Source organism: Muntiacus reevesi, chromosome 8, assembly GCF_963930625.1.
Source record: "Muntiacus reevesi chromosome 8, mMunRee1.1, whole genome shotgun sequence".
NCBI classification, from domain to species: domain Eukaryota; kingdom Metazoa; phylum Chordata; class Mammalia; order Artiodactyla; family Cervidae; genus Muntiacus; species Muntiacus reevesi.
The window spans coordinates 6,890,772-6,910,463 of NC_089256.1; the positions used below are offsets into that span (position 1 = coordinate 6,890,772).

At 37.1% G+C, this 19,692-nt stretch overlaps 2 protein-coding genes across 5 annotated transcripts in view; one reads left to right on the plus strand and one right to left on the minus strand.

The window, feature by feature from the left end:
• The window catches only part of XRN1 (5'-3' exoribonuclease 1), a 114,271-nt gene that overhangs the window by 6,553 nt on the left and 88,026 nt on the right, over positions 1-19,692 (plus strand). For all 4 annotated transcript variants that reach the window (XM_065942913.1, XM_065942915.1, XM_065942914.1 and 1 more), the window contains exons 2-10: positions 5,559-5,791; positions 12,840-12,937; positions 14,165-14,274; positions 14,367-14,477; positions 15,971-16,053; positions 17,277-17,364; positions 17,446-17,614; positions 18,497-18,564; positions 18,886-19,023. In XM_065942913.1, the coding sequence (XP_065798985.1) occupies positions 5,559-5,791; positions 12,840-12,937; positions 14,165-14,274; positions 14,367-14,477; positions 15,971-16,053; positions 17,277-17,364; positions 17,446-17,614; positions 18,497-18,564; positions 18,886-19,023 (1,098 nt within the window). The remainder of the gene's footprint in view (positions 1-5,558; positions 5,792-12,839; positions 12,938-14,164; positions 14,275-14,366; positions 14,478-15,970; positions 16,054-17,276; positions 17,365-17,445; positions 17,615-18,496; positions 18,565-18,885; positions 19,024-19,692) is intronic.
• On the minus strand, positions 6,620-9,061 carry LOC136173483 (antizyme inhibitor 1). Its single transcript, XM_065943152.1, has one exon. It carries the CDS (start codon positions 8,472-8,474, stop codon positions 7,128-7,130), a length of 1,347 nt encoding a protein of 448 aa, XP_065799224.1. The 5' UTR covers positions 8,475-9,061; the 3' UTR covers positions 6,620-7,127.

Consider the following 19,692-nt stretch of genomic DNA (forward strand, 5'->3'; position numbering starts at 1 on the left):
CCCTGCTTATTTAACTTATATGCAGAGTACATCATGCGAAATGCCAGGCTGGATAAAGCACAAGCTGGAATCAAGATTGCCAAGTGAAATATCAATAACCTCAGAAACACATGACACCACCCCATGGCTGAAAGAGAAGAGGTACTGAAGAGCCTCTTGATGAAAGTGAAAGAGGAGAGGAAAAAGCCAGCTTAAAACTCAACATTCAGAAAACTAAGATCATGGCATCCGGTCCCATCACTTCATTGCAAATAGATGGGGAAACAATTGAAACATTGAGAGCCTATTTTCTTGGACTCCAAAATCACTGCATATGGTGACTACAGCCATGAAATTAAAAGACACTTGCTCTTCGGAAGAAAAGCTATGACCAACTGAGACAGCATATTAAATAGCAGGGCCATTACTTCGCCGACATATGTCCATCTAGTCAAAGCTAGATGTACTAGCTATACATCCCAGTAGTCATGTATGGATGTGAAAGTTGGACCATAAATAAAGCTGAGCACTGAAGAATTGATGCTTTTGAACTGTGTTGTTGGAGAAGACTCTTGAGAGTCCCTTGCACCGCAAGGAGATCAAACCAGTCAATCCTAAAGGAGATTAGTCCTGAATATTCATTGGAAGACAGATGCTGAAACTGAAACTCCAATACTTTGGCTACCTGATGCGAAGAACTGACTCCTTAGAAAAGACCATGATGCTGGGAAAGATTGAAGGCGGGCGGAGAAGGGGACGATAGAGGATGAGATGGTTGAATGGCATCACTGACTTGATGGACATAAGTTTGAGCAAGCTCTGGGAGTTGCTGATGGACAGGGAAGCCTGGAGTGCTGCAGTCCATGGGGTCGCAAAGAGTCTGACACGACTGAGTGACTGAGCTGAACTGAGTAATTTACTGCCTTTAGTTTGTAGGATATATGTGGAAACAGAAAGGAATGTGGCAACTGGTGGGAGAGATAACAGCCAAATCATATAGGACATTTTCTGACGTTAAGAATTTGTAGTAAAAAAAAGAAAAGAATTTGTAGTATAAGTTTAAAAAGGCAGCCATGTGATCAGATTATGCTTTAGGAAAATGGCTAAGCTGTGGTGTGAAAACTAGAAACAGGTACTACAGATGGAAAACTGAAGGTATGAAGTAAGGTGGGGAATCTGGGGATGGGGAAAAAGATTGGGTTGCCTAAGACAATGAGAATGGGTAGGAAGGTGATATTCTGGGAACATTTAAGATGTTAAAAACAAAATGAAATCTTCATGGCTAATTAGATATAGAGTAGAAGGAGAGGGGAAAGAAAGTATAAGATACTTTCTAACTTGCAATATTATGTCTTAGTAAAAGAACAGGATTCTTCTGTGTGTGATCATTTTCTTCACCACATTGGCCGATGATTATCATTCCATATCTTTCTTACTAATCTGAAACCTAAGGGAATTAAAAATTTTTTGTCAAAAAGGAAAATTACGGTTTTTTCAGTTTATAAAGGTGCTCATTATATAAAAGTTCATATAATGCAGAAAGATGTGAAAGGTATCATATAGTCACAGTCAGTCAGTGAAAGTCACTCAGTTGTCTTGTACTTTTTGCGACCCCATGGACTATGGCCTGCCAGGCTTCTCTGTCCATGGAGTTCTCCGTGCCAGAATACTGGATTGGGTAGCCGTTGCCTTCTCCAGGGGATCTTCCCAACCCAGGGATCAAACCCAGGTCTCCAAAATTGCAGGCTGATTATTTACAGTCTGGGCTCCCTGGGAAGACCAGTGTATAGTCTAGAGGAAAGAAAAGAGCAAATGAGATTAATCATCCAGGATTAAAGACTAGTAGCATCTTGTTTCTATATCCTTCTAACTTTTCTATGCAGATACACATGTAGATAAGTATTTTCAAAACATGGGAGAATAATTTACCTGCTGTTTTATAACCTACTTTTGTCACTTGACCATATATATTATGTAATTTGTGTGTGCATGCCCAGTTAGTAGCCCAGCAGGCTCCTCTGTCCATGGGATTCTCCAGGGAATACTGGAGTTAGTTGCCATGCCTTCCTCCATGGGATGTTCCCAATCCAGGGATCAAACCCACATCTCTCAGATCCCCTCATTGGCAGGCCGATTCTTTACTACTGCGCCACCTGGAAATCATTTTGTACATTATCCCGTACCAAATATGAATAATAATGTCATAATTTGTAATTGCTTTGTAATACTCAGTTGTGTTAATGTACCATTTTCAGTTTTCCTTATTATTAGGCATTGTTTTCATTTTTTATCTTTTCTGAGCATACTACCGTGAATAATTTTGTAGTTATATATTTGTGCACATTTCACATTTCTGATTATTTCTCAGAATAAATTTCTAATAGTAGAAATCCTGAGTCAAAGATTGCACACCTCAGATTTTGATATATGTTTTCATGTTCATTATACCAGTTTATATTACCATCCCAGACTGTTGTGTGTAAATGCCACCTCTCTTTTCTGACTCTGATTTTCCTCTAATGTAAAATGGGAAATCTAAATATCTTTTAAGATTTTTAACCATATTTGAGAGAATGAATATGTGTTTAACCCAATGTTTGACACCTAATAAGTACTAAATAAATGCCAGCTCTTGCTTTTATTAACATGAAATATGCATTTCTCCAAACCCTTACCTATACTGGGTAACATTAGTCTTTTGCAAACATTATGGGAAAAATGATGTATCATATTAATTAGAAATCGGGTATGTTGAACATTTTTTTCATGTGATTTAAACTTTTATGTTTCTTCCTTTTGAATTGCTTTGCATTTTACATGCCTTTAACATATAATGTTTTTCTTACTTAATATTTTAGGGGTTTTTTTGTATATTAGAAGTATTGACTTTGTCCTAATTTGCAAGCATCTTCCTGCATTTTGTCATTTTTCAGTTGAGTTTGTTTATGACACTTTCTTGTTAACCCTACAAGATTTTAAAAATACGTTTTCAGGTAGCCAACTTCATCATTTGTTTGATTTATGATTTCTGACTTTCCCCACCTGAAAACTACCAATGTATTTGTATATAATTTTCTGACTTATATTTCTCACATTAAAATGTCTAATCCTTCTGACATTATTTTGTTATAAGTTGAATTACAGTTTTGTTTCCAAGTAGTTAGCTAGGTGTCCCATCCCTTTTTTTCACTGATTTGGAATGTCTCTTATGTATTACATTTCTGTGTCTCCTTGGACTACAGCTAAAACTATTTGGTTCAATTAAACTATTTTTTAATTTAAAATATCATATAGGGCAGGTTTTCTGTCATTACTCTCCCTTTAATATGCATGCCTGATTGATTATTTCCTAAGGAAACTTTGTAATCATTTTATAAAGTACCTCCACCCCCTCCAAAAAAATAATCACATTGAGATTTTGGTTGAGGTTTTTAGATTTCTTGAAACAGTAATTTTTTTTTTACGTTTATTTCCTTATGGCTGTGTTGGGCTTTGTTGCTGTGGTAGGCCTTCTCCAGTTGCAGTGAGGGGGACGCCTCTCTGGTTGAAGTTCTCGGGCTTCTCCCCCCGTGGTTTCCTTGTTGCGCAGCACGCGGCCTGGCACAGGGGCTTCAGCGGTTGCGTCGTGCGGGCTCGGTAGCTCTGGGGCACAGGCGTGGCTGTCCTGAGGCAGGCGGGGTCTTCCCAGGCCGGGATCGAAGGGGCCTGTGCCGCTGCGCTGTTAGGACGTCACCACTGAGCCACAGGGAAGCCCCAAACAGTAAAGCTGAAACGTGCATCTCGAACCTCATGGTCGCAACTGCCATTTCATTTGAACCTGTTACTCAGTAAGAGCATTTAAGTTATTTTTTGTGTAATACTTAGTACAATCTTATGTAAAGGGGTATTTTTTAAATATGTTTTTGTGGTGTTCATTGATTCAAAGACCAAAACTTTACCCCTAAAACTCAAAGGCATACTGTTTTCTCAATAATAAGAAAATATATTGTTACCTAAGTGAAGTGAAAGTGAAAGTCATTCAGTAGTGTCTGATTCTCTGAGACCCCATGGACTATACAGTCCATGGAATTCTCCAGGCCAGAATACTGGAGCACTTTCCCTTCTCCAGGGCATCTTCCCAACCCAGGGATCGAACCCAGGTCTCCAGCATTGCCAGGTGGATTCTTTACCAGCAGAGCTACCAGGGAAGCCCCTTTGTTACCTATGCCTGTGGTAAAATTTGAATATTTGTTTCAGAGATAGTTTTCATTAAGTTTAAGAAAGCCCATTATGTTTTTATATTTGAAAATCCAAACTACCTTTCTTCATTAGCATATAAGGCAGGCTCCTCTCACGTTTCTTTATTTTACTAGATATAAAGTTGTGCCTGTTTCAGTTTTTTGTGTTGTATATTTGTTTCAGAGCGTTCACCTTGAAGTAAAGTGTTAGTTTGCCTTGAAGTGAAGTGTTAGTTGCTCAGTCGTGTCCAACTTTTTGTGACCCCACAGACTATAGCTTGCCAGGCTCCTCTGTCCATGGAATTCTCCAGGCAAGAATACTGGGGTGGTTGCCATTCCCTTCTCCTGGGGATCTTCCCAACTCAGGGAAGGAAGCTGGATCTTCTGCATTATAGGCATATTATTTACCTGAGTCTGAGCCATGAGGGAAGCCTTGCTCATAAATATTTAAATGGAGGAAAAGTAGATCAGAATCAGAACCATGAAGGCCTTTCTGTAATAGGAGATGCCTCTTAGCCAAAATTTAGAAATTATTTAATCCATGAATGAAAAATCAGTTTTCAAAATTTCCTAAATTTCTTGGCATAATGTAAGCTTTTTAAATTAATATAACTAAATTAGTGATTCTACTTTCAGTGAAAGCTTTCTAGGTGGTGCTAGTGATAAAGAACCTGCCTGCCAGTGCAGGAGACATAAGAGATGCAGGTTCAATCCCTGGGTTGGGAACATCCCCTGGAGGAAGGCATAGCGACCCATTCCAGGATTCTTCCCTGGAAAATTCCATGGACAGAGAATTCTGGCAGGCCACAGTCCATGGGGTTGCAAAGAGTTGGACACTACTGAAGCAACTGAGTGCGCACGTGCACGCACACACACACACACACACACACACACACACACACACACGCACGCACACTTCAGTGAAACCAAATATTCATTGAGGCTTTAAATTGCTTGTAAAACCTTTTATGACCATGTGCATATAGCCATTTGATATAAATATGTATCATGTTACCCATTTATAGAGAAAATTGAGGCTTTTAGAAATTAATCTCAAACGGAAGAAAGGAGACTAATATTTTGAGTACCAGATCAATCAAGTACTTTATTTGATGTATTCTCAGGTTATCATATTTTAAATAAGTAAATAATTTCCTGGCAGTAAATGTGATCAAGCTTTTGGTGCATAGTGTAACCACATAATATGTCTCTGTCTTCCTTATTCCTCCTGTTTGTTTATTTATTCAACTGTGTTTACTGAGTTTTTATATAATCAGAATAATCCCCTATATCCTGCTTTTTATCAGATGCTTATGTATATGTGATTATAATAATGGTCTTGGTCATTTTTTTGTTTTTTAGATTCCTGAATTTGATAACTTATACCTGGATATGAATGGAATTATACATCAGTGTTCCCATCCTAATGATGATGATGTTCACTTCAGAATTTCAGATGATAAAATCTTCACTGATATTTTTCACTACTTGGAGGTGTTGTTCCGCATTATTAAACCCAGGAAAGTATTCTTCATGGCTGTTGATGGTGTGGCTCCTCGAGCAAAGATGAACCAACAGCGTGGGAGGCGTTTTAGGTAAAACATTTATGATTTGTTTTAGAATGTCATTTAGATTAATAAAATATAATATTTTAAAGATAACTGGCTTGGCTTAACACAGTGCGTCTCCTTTTCATGTTTCTTTTCTGCTTAAATCCCTTGCAGAAATGGAAGTATCTCACACTTACCATGGCACATTTTACCAAGTAAACAAATTAATTATTCAAATGACATGTTATTTCTCAGGGTATATGTTGGATTAGATAAAGTTATTCTGTTCTCTGTCACAAATTTTTCAGACTTCTCAAAACTTAGTTATTTGGAATAGTCGTAGTAAAGTTCCTATAGTATTTCATCCTGAGCTATGGAACTGTGTAGTGAATGAGAGATTGTGCTAATGAGGATGTCACTGACATTTAATTTGACCTTGGGCTTGATTCTGACTCTGCTTGAATATGGGTCCTCTGAATAGAAAGGCAAATGAAACTGGAAGGTGATTAGGGAGTAGAAGAGAGCTGAGTTAGGACACTTAAGTATTATCAACCCTTTGGATAACTTGGGGAGTAAGAGAAGTAAAAGGTTGGAAAAGGGTTGTACACAGAAAAACAGTGCTAAAGTAAAAATCCTGTACCTGTGGGATATTTCTAAATAACAGTGAAAACATGCTGTGTCCTTGTTTTGAGTAGCAAAAGTAAAGTTAAGAGGGTTGTTGGAGGTGAAGGAAAGAAACCCTGAGTCTAGTGAGTTTGATAGGTCAATAGCATAATGGATCCTTTCCTTTTTTTTTTTTTTTTTTTTTTTTTAAAATCTACACAAAATTTTATTGCAATCATACAAGGGTTACATTAGGTCAAATACAACAAATACTATGATGCAATTTTACATTTATTAAACTACAGTTCAAAGCACAAATTTACACATTCTAAATACACTAAACGTATCTAATGAAGTCACACTGGTCTTCCACTGACATTTGATATATCTGGGTGAAAGACATTAACTTTACAAGACTTTTTAACACGAATCCTTAGTATAAAAACTGTGTACTTGTATGTAAACGGTTTAATGGGGAACCCAATTAATGGGCTTCCATCTCCACTAAGTCATCCATTTTGTTGCATATTTTATTTTAAACGCTTAAGGGGTAGGGCAAACTGGTAGGTTTAAATCTGGATACATTATCTTAATCTCCCAATTACCCCCAGTGAATTATAGAGCTGATTTTGTCTGGTCCCAAATAGCTATTACTAGTAGTTTTTGTTTCCAAGAGAATTAACAGACTAAGATTGTTCAAATTTTTTCCACACTGGAATGTAGACCAGACAAGCTTATTAACCTGCAACTTCAGATCTACAGAAGCGTTAATGCCTGCTTAAGCTTCAGTGGAAAAGTTGTCTTCTTGGCTCAGCTGAATGCAAGAAGGCACAAAGAAGAAGTTCTTCATCATTGTGTCTGAAGTAATTCCAGCATCTTGCATCTCATACCAATCACTGTATGACATCATGTAATAAATAGCTGGCCTCTGAAAATCATTGAAAGCAGATGGTTCATGTACAGAATCTGCTCCCATGTTATCAAAGATAAGCCAATCTCCCACATTCAGCTCAGGAAGAAGACAGTTTTCCACAATTTGATCAAGCTCATCACAGGATGGACCCCAAAGGCTGCTTGTAAACAGAGGCTCATCTGCCTTGCATTTCTTGTGAACCTCTGGAATGGTATTCAAGTCCTCAGACAGTTTACTTGCAAAAGAACCATAAACACCATCATTCATATAATACATGAAGGCTGGTTCATCACTTCCGGTCTTTCCTACTCCAGAGGAAAACTTATCATTTTCAACAACTTTCTTTGCAACGATATTAACTGCAAGTGTAAATGCAGAAGACACAAAGTAGCTTCCAGGTTCAGAAATTATCTTGATGCCAGATCCTTCAGGAAAGTAGACATCCAGCAAAGGGCTGATAACATGATTAACCTCTTCCAATTGAAATTCAGTTCCTGTGAAGCCTCCACCAATGTCTAACATGTTCATTGTGAAGCCAAATTCTCCAGCCATGTCAAACACACATCGCGCATCAGATAGAGCATGTACATATACTTGAGATTCTTTGCAAGCACTTGAAACATGAAATTTAACTCCAATAATTTGGACATCAAGTTCCTTAGCACATTCCAAAAGATGCCTACAGTTCTTCAGGGTAGTGCCAAACTTCAGGTTACCCTCTTCACCTCCCATACTATCTTCTGTTGCAATATGTAGTAAGACCTTGGCATTTGGGTGGTTACGTGCAATTTTCTTCAATTCAACTTCATTGTCACATGTCATGATATTAACTCCAACTTTTGCTGCATACTTTATCTGAGACACTTGCTTGCAAGGACTTATGTAAATAATGTTTTCTGGAGATACACCCAATTCTTGCACTAAAGCCATTTCAGTTTTACTAGAACAAGCAAATCCAGTTCCAAGAGCTGCCAAAATCTCAAGCACAGCGGGAGTGGAGTTGCACTTCACCGTGTAGAATGGCTTTATCTGAGCCACTATGTTCTGCCACTGACTGTGCTTCTTCACAATCTTTCCAAGATCTCCCACAAAAAATGCATTTTTCCCTGTCAGGGTATGTTCATAAACATAGTTATCAATAACATTTCCAAGGTTTGTGCCTTCATCCAACAGGCCAACGGAGTAGTTTGCATCGTCAATAAATCCTTTCATCTCAGCCGTATTCCACAAAGCCGAAAGTCATAAACCAGGAAAAACAAGAGACGGGCCACCAAGCCTTACGTCTGGGTCCTTAGAATATGCAACAAAATGGACAAGTTAGGAGATGGAACCCCCCTATCATCAGCTAGGTTCCCAAGGTGGCTCAGCGTTAAAGTCGAACTGTTCTCTATACAGCACTTCTCCTAGGCCCTCTGGGTAGTTGTATACTTGGTCAGAAAGTTCGCCGTGAGATAACGGCCCAAAGAGTCGGGTAAAGCGTCTTCTCTTTTTCGGCGGAATTTTTAAAGAGGGATGTGGTTACCTTGAGCAGAAATACCCAAGGCGGCCTGGGCCATAGGCTGCAGGGACGACGTGGGGGGAAAAGCGCGGCACCGACACCAGCTGTGCAACAGCGGCGGCGGCGGCCGAGAGAGAGAAATGGAACAACGGCGCGGGCAGAGGAAGAAGGAAGGCGAGAGGGCTGGGTGCGGAGAGGATTCGGCCTCGTCACACCGCAGAGCTGGAGAGCGAGAAAGGATGAGAAGAGGCAGAGAAGGCGGAGGAAAAAAAAAGAAAAAAACGAAACACAGCAACCCAGCGAAGAGCCAGCGAGTGTGGATCCTTTCCTTTTATCACAGTCGTAGGTAAAGGAGAGAAAGGGCTCTGTTGAATCAAACGTGGAAAAGATCAAGGAAGGTTGGGAGAGGACTTCGGAGGAGTTTAGCCCTGAGAATGGGAAGAGGATGGTAAACTATAGAGATTTAAATATCAAAAGAGAAAAGACACTGAAGATACTGAAACAATGAACTCCTTGAAGACAGGGGCCATCTCTTACTCAAATTTAGATTCTCAAGTACCACCCAAGACTTTAATCTGAATCTCCAAAAACTGTGCCCTGGAAACTGTTTTTTTTTTCTTTTTTTACCAGATTCTCCTGATAATTGTTAAGCTAATTTTGGGGAGCTGCTGGGTTAGAAAATCTAGTGTTGAAAAGGGATTGTATAAGCCCACTGTATCAGTCACTGTTCAGTTACAGGTAATAGACGTTTGGTTTAAGCAGAAAGGGATATAATACAGAGAATTGGGTACTTATAAAATCATTGTGAAAGTCAAAAGATTTCTGTCCCCCAGTAGTAGATATAATAACCATCTAGATTAAATTTGCCCAATCCTGTCCATTTTAGTTCACTGATTCCTAAGATGTTGCTATTCAATCTTGCCATCTCCTTGCTCATATCCAATTTACCTTCATTCATGGACCTAACATTCCAGGTTCCAATGTGGTATTGTTCTTTATAGCACTGGCTTTACTTTCACCACCAGACACACCCACAACTGAGTGTCATTTCCACTTTGGCCCAGCTGCTTCATTCTTTCTGGAGCTATTTGTAATTGCCCTCCACCCATCCCCAGTAGCATATTGAACACCTTCCAACCTGGGGGACTCCTGTTCGAGTGTCATATCTTTGCCTTTCTGTGCTATTCATGAGGTTCTCTAGGCAAGAATACTGGAGTGGGTTGCTGTTTCCTCCTCCAGTGTACCACATTTTGTCAGAACTCTTCACTGTGACCCGTCCGTCTTGTGTGGCCTGCACAGCATGGTTCATAGCTTCATCAAGTTATGTAAGTCCCTTCACCATGACAAGGCTGTGATCCATGAAGGGGTCAATTTAGTTGTAATTCAACAATAAAGAAGCCATAAATTTATCTCTTAGTTCCAAGGCCCCAATATACCTGCCATATCTATACTGGAAAAAAAAAAAAAACAGATGCCCTGCACCTTGCTTCTCAGCACTTATAAAGTTGCTAAATATTGAAATCTCTTTTGCTGTTGGTAAAACACACCCCTGCCTACACCCCCAGTGCCACAACTGTCATGTACACTTACCAAACTTCTCCCTTCCAAATGTTTTATGGAAACATCTGACAAAATCTAAGTCACATCCAGAAACCTAGCTGAAGGAAACCTGAGAGTTTAATTTTTTATAGCTTTCCCACCTCAGAAGATGAACTAGAAGAAAGGAGTGGATGTTGAGGGCCAATTCACCATAACCACCACAAGCATTTACTCAATACTGTGGTGGCATCCCGCGCTCCATGTTTCCCCAAAGTCCCCCAGCTAGCCCTATCTCATTCTCCGTAGTGACTGTTTCCTTCATTCGTATTCTCTGATCATAATCTCTACACATCTCTTACTCATTTTTAAGTCTGCTCCTTTCATCCCCCTCATGCCACTGAAATTTCCTTACAAAATTACAAATAAATTTCTTAAAGAGACTAGATCTAAAGAATAATTCTGTTTTTATATTGCTTCATTTATCTCCTGTATTTAGCAGTGTTGACCATTATTTCTCTCTTGAACTTCTTTCCTATAACCTTCAGGTAACTACTGTCTTTGACCAGGAGTCAAGCCTGGGCCCCAGGAATGGAAGCACTGAGTCCTAACCATTGGACCACCAGGGAATTCCCTCCAACACTACCTTTAAAAAGAAAAACAAAAGTTTATTTATTTGGTTGTGCTGGGCCTTAGTTGTGGCATGCGGAATTTAGTTCCCTGTCCAGAGACTGAACCCTGGCCACCTGCATTGAGAGCACAGAGTCTTAGCCCCTGGACCACCAGGGAGGTCCCCGACTCTACCTTCTTAATATCTTTATCTTCTCTTCCCCTCCTTTTTTTTCCTTAACAACTGATGTTTCTTAAGGTTCTGTCCTATGTCCTGAGAGATTTTATCCAATGGCTTTAATTACTGAAACTGTACTGACTCCCAAATTATCTTTTGGTGGATATCTCTTCTCAGAACTTCTATATATCCAAATGCCTGCTAAATGACTCTTTCTGGATACCACAGATATATTTCAGGCTTAACATATTCAGAATTGAACTCACCTTTGCCTCAAACTTGCCTTTCTTCTATGTCCCTATTTCTGTGAAAGCAGCATGCAAATAGCTGCTCAACTCCAAAGTCCAAGAGAAATTTGGACCTCTCCCTCTTCCTCATTCCTCACATCTAAGTCATATCTATTTACTTCTTTTCATCTTTACTGCTACTGCATCAGTCTGGCCTTCATAATCTTCTACCTAGAATAGTAGTTTTACCTGATTCCTGTCCCAGACATTCTCTGTATTACAGCTACATTAAACAGTGTATTTAATTACTATCTATTTCTTATACTCTAGGGCTTCCCTGATGGCTCAGATAGTAAAGAATCTGCCTGCAATGCAGGAGACCTGGATTTGATCCCTAGGTCTGGAGGATCCCCTGGAGAAGGGAATGGCTACTCTAGTGCCTGGAGAATTCCATGGACAGAGGAGCCTGGCAGGCTACAGTCCATGGGGTCGCAAAGAGTCGGACACGACTGAGCGACTATCTCTTCACTGTTTTCTTATACTCTGTCTAGTGTGTAAACTCTAAGAAGAGGAATCATTTCTTTTTTGTTGTAGCCCAAGAACTTATCACATAGTAACATTGAATAATCATTTCTTGAGAGAAGAGGAGAAATGAGGAAAGAATGGCTTCTATTGGAGAGATTACAAATGAATTGTTATCTTCAAAGTTTTTGTTATATTGAAGAGGTTGGTGAGAGAGAGGTGAACTCTTCTTTCAAACAAAGAAGAGTTTATCACAGAAATAGAATTCAACAGAGCACAGTAGTTAGAACTAGTAACAGGGCTGTAGAAAATGTACATAAAGCAGGACTTACTAAATTATGTGCCTTGTGGCATATTTGTGTGCCACACATGAGTTACCAGAGAAACCATACTGGAATTGGGATGCTGATATTCAAATCTATTTCTGTCAGACTCTAAAATAATCATCTTCTTCCTGGTAAATTCTGTTGCCTCAAAAATGAAATCATTTTGGCTGCTGATGTCATTAATCTTATTAGGCTTTCATTTTAGATATTTTCATGAGGGAATCCAAAGGTGTACATTATAATTTTATAATTATTTTTATGTAATATTCTTAGAGATCATTTTAGTAACGTACTTCTTGTTTGATGTTATTAAATGTAGTGTGCATAATGAATGTTTATGCTATACTTTTGAAATTATTTCTAGAACCAATATGTGTATTTGTGATGATAAAAGAATTATTTTATAATCATTTATATCATTCTATATCAGTTTTATACCATTATAATGTTCTGCTTCTATAGTCCATAGCTGAAAAACTTAATTCTTTAAATAAATAAAACAAGCAAATCTGAGGCTCATTTTTATTGGTTATAGTCATTTCAAAACTTACATGTTTTGAACTTAAAATTGATGAATTAGTATTTTAGTTACAAAAGCTTCTAAATGACAATTTACTGTATGTAGAGATCTCTTTTTTTCCCAGAAAGTTGAGGACTCTTTTTTCCCCCTTAACATTTAAGGTCAGCAAAGGAGGCTGAAGACAAAATTAAAAAGGCAATAGAAAAAGGAGAAACTCTTCCTGCAGAGGCCAGATTTGATTCCAACTGCATTACACCAGGTAAATTCACTGAGAGAAAAATTCTAGAAAATTTAAAATGTAAATTTAATTTTCTTTTGTAACCTCTTTTTTTTTTGTCCTTAGAATTCCATTTGTTATATTTTCCCAGTTATGTCACTTCATAAGATGGATTGGTCACCTTGGTTATAAATGCCCTTATGAAGACCCACTGTAGGAATTTACAGATGCTGATAAGAGCAACTATGGACAGGATTCTCCCACATGCACAGAATTCCTGACCTAGAACGAACTTACAAGATCAGTCCTACTACTCTTGACATTTATTTGTATGAGAACTGACTCGGTGAGGTTGTAGCTCACCCAGGTTCATCTAGCCAGCTTGTTTTATTCAGGATAAGAAACCCATTTTCCTTATCTAGAATGCTTACTGTTCTGTTCCTCAGAGGTGGTTAAGACTTCTGTGACTTTAAGGATTAATTATCAGTATTACAAATTTAATTTTAAATGCAACAGCATAGTCTGCACTTCCTAGAGTCTAACATCATTATAACCCTTCACATTGAAGAAAAGTCTTAAAATTGTACCTTCTCATTAATTTCTTACTGTGGTAGTTTTCTCTTTCATTACGTGCCCTAATGACAGTGCTCAATTTAATAAGCAGTTTATCATTATGTGGTTTAAGACTGTGTTGCCTTTGACTGTTGATCATCTAGGCTTTTCCTAAAACATAATCATTGTATACTCTGTTTCCAGATTAATACTAATTTTTTTGAGTTTAAAGTAGTAATAGGGAGGGAGGATCGGGATGGGGAATACATGTAACTCTTTGGCTGATTCATATCAATGTATGACAAAACCCACTGAAAAAAAAAGAAAAAAAAAGTAGTAATAATAACAGTTGTTGTTGTTATTGGCAATCTTACAAAAAGAAAACAAAAACTTTTAGAATCCAGCAGAGGAGATAGAAGATTGAAGTTTGTTAGATAGTTGAAACTCTGCCCTTGTGTGAAAATATTTGAAGTATAGTCCCAAGGCAGTAGTAAAATTCTTCGACTTTCTATATCTGACATTAACCTCATATAGGGCTGAGTAGTGAAATTGGAAATAGTTGTGATATTTCCTCGGGAAAGATGCAACATGATTTGCTTTTCAAGATAAGCAAGAGAGCTTTCAACCTCCCCACCCATATCCAGTTTCATGCTATCACTGATAACTCTGTTTTTATATCTCATTCAGATTAAATTTCTAAAATCCTTTTATTTAAAGGGACTGAATTCATGGCCAGGTTACATGAACATCTGAAGTACTTTGTAAATATGAAAATTTCTACAGACAAATCGTGGCAAGGAGTTACCATCTACTTCTCAGGCCATGAGGTTATTATCTTTTCTTATTTAAACAGTTTTTCAACTGAATCTTGAGAAATGTAGCATATTACTGCATTTTTTTTTTTTAACATTATATCTAGACTCCTGGAGAAGGAGAGCATAAAATCATGGAGTTTATCAGATCCGAGAAGGCAAAGCCAGATCATGATCCAAACACCAGGCACTGTCTTTATGGCTTAGATGCTGACTTGGTAGGTAAAATGCTTATTGTTATTGTAGTTTTATGCCATTATGATAAATATCTGTTTAGGAAACTTAGTCTTAATATTAGCAGATTTCTGGTTATGGAAAGAGATATTAGAGACATGATAATAATTGCTACTTATGCTGTTAACAAAGTTCAAAACATTTGGAAAAGGTGTTCTTTTGCCTTTTTTATGATCAACAGGTGCATATAGTTAGTATTCACACCTGACTGACCCTAGTGCCGTGAATTCACTGTCGAGTTCTGGGTAGAGGACCCTTTTTATTTTCATGCTTAATACAGGGTTTTTAATACCACCTGATAACTCCGCAACCCAAGTTTGCTAGACTTTTTTGTTGTTGTTGCTGCTGCACAGAGTCTTCATTGCTGCACTCAGGCTTTCTCTAATTGCAGTGAGTGGGGGCTACTTTTCATTGCATTCTGCAGGGTTCTTATTGCAATGGCTTCTCTTGTTGCAGAGCATGGGCTGTAGAGCATGGGCTTAGTAGTTGTGGCTCCAGGGCTCAGCTGCTCCACAGCAGCGTCAGAACTTCCCGAACTAGGGATTGAGCTGTGTCCCCTGCATTGGCAGGTGGATTCGTAACCATTGGACCACCAAGGGAAGTCCCTGCTAGACGTTTTTTAACTTCTTATTACAGAAATTTGCAAGAATGAACAAAAATAGAAGAGCGAGCATAATGAACGTCTTTGTGTCCTCCTTCCTCCTTCGATTACTTTCAGCTCCTTTTCCTAACATCTGTATCCTTCCTCCTCCTCCTCTGGATTCTTGAAGTATATGACATTATATTATTTAATCTATAAATATTTCATGATCGAGAATATTAAAAATAATAAAATAGCTCCAGTGTCATTATCCCATATAAAACAATATTAATAAATCACTCTTTAATATATAGAAAACCATTTAGCATTCTCATTTCCCTGATTGATTCATAAATGTTTTATTTTGTGTGAATCAGGATTAAATTAAACTCTGCATTGCAGTTGGTTGATATGTCTCACTAAACTATTTGACTTACTTTGGGGATTAGAATACTATGTGAGAATATTAACTGAAAAGATCCTTTCCTAGTTTTTTTTTTCCGAAGTTTTCACCTTCTAAAGGTATCCTGACCTTCAGAAGAGTCCTGTATTTTTCTGATTTGGAAATGCTATTGCCTCTAATTCCTTCCCATTCCCCCATGGCAAGTAGAAAGAAATAAAAACCAAGAGAGATTATTATTATAGGGATGCAGTGGTGTGGTTGTAAAGGTTATGTGAGTCTAAGGTGAACATTGTTTTCTTAGGAAAGTACACACAATTTACCCCATTCATCACCTATAAATGGATCATATTTTGAAGTTTATATATTTAACTTGCTAATTATTTTCCTTAAATAAGCATGTTCTTCTTTATATAGAAATGTTGTTGATTGCTTTTGTGAACCTGATGCTATAAAAAATGAGAGAATAAAAGCATTTCTTAATCATTTTTCAACAGATTATGCTTGGATTAACAAGTCATGAGGCACATTTCTCTCTTTTAAGAGAAGAAGTTCGATTTGGTGGCAAAAAGATGCAAAGGTAAATCATACTGCCTATAAATTGGAAGGTAGACCAGAAATTAAATTAGGAATAGTAATCCCTTAACAGGCATATGATCTGTAAATATTTTCTCCCATTCTGTGGACTGCCTTTTGACCCTGTTGATAGTGTCATTTGATGTACAAAATTTTTAAATTTGATGAGTTCCGGTCTATATTTTTCTTTTGTTGTGTATACATTTTAGTGTTGTTCAGTCATTCAGTCATGTTCAGCTCTTTGCGACCCCATGGACTGCAGCACGCCAGCCTTCCCTGTCCTTCACTGTCTCCAGAGTTGGCTCAAATTCATGTCCATTGTCATGTACAGTTCTTAGTGTAGTATCCAAGAAATCATTGCCAAATCCAATGTCATAAAGCTTTTTCCCATTTTAGTCTAAGCGTTTTATAAGTTTTACCTCTTACATTTAAGTCTTTGATCCATGTCAAGTTAATTTCAGTCTCTCAGCATTGATTAGTGGTGGATTTTTCATAAATTCCCTTAATCATTCTAAGGAAATTCCTTTCTATTTCTGCGTTGCTGAGTATTTTTATCATGAAAGGGTGTTGAATTTTGACATAGGTTTTTTCTGTTGAATGAGTATGTGGGTTTTTTTCCTTTGTTTATTAATATGGTGTATTACATTGATTTATCTTATGTTGAACCATTTTTGCATTCCTGTGAAAATGCCACTTGTTCATGGTGGATAAATGCTTTTAATATGCTCTAAAAAACTTACATTCTTACTTGTAATTAATCTTGGAATATAAGCCAACAGCGAGGAATATAGAGCCCTGGACCAAGCCAGGGAAAGGTAAGAGGAGAAAGTAACAGTGCTGCACCACTGAAGCCTTAGCCTATACTGCAGTAGACATAAAAGTGTATGTACTCACTCATCTGTATGCTTTTTGCTGGTGGCCATCCTTGAGTGGGCCAGAACAAATCCCATTGATTTCTCACATTTGTTATTTATTATTTAGACTTTCTTAATTCTGTGAGTCCTTCCACAGAAAGCGTGCTGTAAACCAATTATTTTGAACTTTATATCTATTATAATTGTTATTATGTTTTTATCTTACCATTACCCTGCAGCTTACATATAAATTACATGCCTTAATGACAAGAATTAATTATACTGTAGTGATAAATTTTATTTTAAGCCACACTTTTAAACTTGAACCTTAAAAATATAATTAACTCTGTGTTGATCATCTGACTAATTACAGGGTATGCGCACCAGAAGAAACCACATTTCACCTCCTACACTTGTCTTTAATGAGAGAGTATATTGACTATGAGTTTTCAGCATTAAAAGTAAGTATTAACATAAATAGATCAGAGGTGAACATGCAGAAATTTCCAAAGGATTTGACTCTTTTCTTCATATTGCTATAGGACAAGATCACATTTAAATATGATATTGAAAGGATAATAGATGATTGGATTTTGATGGGATTTCTTGTTGGCAATGATTTTATCCCTCATCTACCTCATTTACATATTAATCATGATGCACTGCCTCTTCTTTATGGAACATATATTACCATCCTGCCAGAACTTGGGGGTAAGAAAAGTTTAATATTCATTTGAGGCTACTTTAATTTAAAACTCAACTAACCCTGGAAATGTCACTCAGTTTATTAGATTATTGCATGCACAGCTAAAGTAGGAAAAGAATTTGGAGTTTCTTTTAGTCTAAGGCACCAAGTTCTAAAGTTGCAATTTTCAATGGTTCACAAACAGAGAAGATGACACAAGTTAAGCAATCTCATTTATTCATAGATACCTAACTAATCTCTTACCTTTAATAGCTTACAAAAGCCTACAGAGGTTGTTGGTTTCACTTAACTCTTTTCATATTTAACTGTAGAAATTCAGTTTTCTGAATGGATAAACATCAGAGTATTTACTATCAGGGAGAGACTTTTAAGTTTACAGTGGGAAACTGACAGGTAGTGCTGATGCTGAATAAAGCAGACAGCCGAATTCCCTGGCAGTCCAGTGGTTAGGACGCCACACATACACTGTCAAAGGCACAGGTTCAGTCTCTGGCCAGGGAACTAAGATCTTGCAAACCATACAGTGAATCAATCAATCAATCAATCGAGTAGCAGGATATTTGTCTTTTTCTTCTTAAGTTACCATATCAAATAAATGACCTCAATTCTAGAACTTTACTTAATTTAATTAACTGTCACCCCAGTGTTTGGAAATTTGGGAGGATTCTTATTATGTAAACCTGAAACTTTTTCTATTTTGCTTCAATTCTTACATATTGTGTATTACAGTAACATCAAGTCTGTAGAAACTAGGGTCACTTATATGGTCCAGCACTGTGTTTTTTCTTGATTAATCGAAACTCAACGTTTTGTAAAAAAAGGAATTTATAAAATTATTTTTTTTGAATGTCAACATTTAGTGCAAATTCATTTTTTGTTCCGTTTAGGTTATATTAATGAAAGTGGGCATCTCAACTTACCTCGATTTGAGAAATACCTTGTGAAACTATCAGATGTAAGTAACTATAAGTTTTTGTTTTTCTGTCCCAGGGTAGCTGTAAATGGTCAGTAACCAATTACATAATACCAGAAGAAAAAATTTCTATAGTTCTACTCCAGTTGGTTATTTTGTATGAATAATTTCATCTAAATTATTTTTATTTCTACTCACTTTTTATTTTTAGTTTTCAGAGTAGTAAATAAAGTCCCTGTATGCATCAAAAGTAATATCTTCTGATTTCCCATGCCCTAGAAGCAGTCATTGTTAAAAGTTTGTTTTATTTTCTTCTAGACATACTTAAGTTATTTTAAAATAAATTTAAATATTTCTGTATAGTTTGATCGAGAACACTTCAGTGAAGTTTTTGTGGACCTCAAGTGGTTTGAAAGCAAAGTTGGTAACAAGTACCTCAATGAAGCAGCAGGTGTTGCAGCAGAAGAAGCCAAGAACTTCAAGGAAAAGAAAAAATCAAAGGTGTCCATTTTTTTAGGTGTCCTTTCATTTTTTTACCTGTAAAGGTAAAACTGATATTCCTTGTTTCTCATTTTCTTTCTTATGATTTTGGGGTTCCTCATTTTGGTTTCGTTTCCTCTTTTCCTTTATGTTCATTTTAAAAATTGCTTGGTTTCTTTTTCTGTATTAGATACCATCATTTAAATCTGATCTTTGAAAAGCAGTTTATTTTTGCCATTGAAAAGCATTGCATTTTTTTTTGCTCTTCCATTCTATTAATAAGTGTAGAGACATTTTAAGAACCCAGAAAATTAGTTATCTCTTTAAAAATGTGGATATTTATAATAGCATTTAATGTTATAAGATCACTTATTTTTCTCTAGAAATAATTTATATATAAAATCATATATAAAATACAGTGTCATAATATATGGTAAATGTTAGGTGCTTGATAAATGAATAATAGAGCCACTTAGAATATGCTAGTACCCTGTAAAACACCTTTTGTAAGCCGTAAAGAATGTCTTATGTGTGTTAGCTTGGAAAATAAACCTCTTCGGAAATTTTCCTCAGCCAGTCCATAGTTATTGGATTCTGGTGAAATTGTTGAGCTTTCTGCAGTCTCTCGGCTGTACTGCTTCTATTTAAGTTCAAGCCTAATAGCTCTTGCTCCAGAAAGGGCAGCTATCC

Excerpts from the sequence above, each read along its gene's own strand:
- LOC136173483 (XM_065943152.1), bottom strand. The coding sequence starts at position 8,474 with ATGAAAGGATTTATTGACGATGCAAACTACTCCGTTGGCCTGTTGGAT.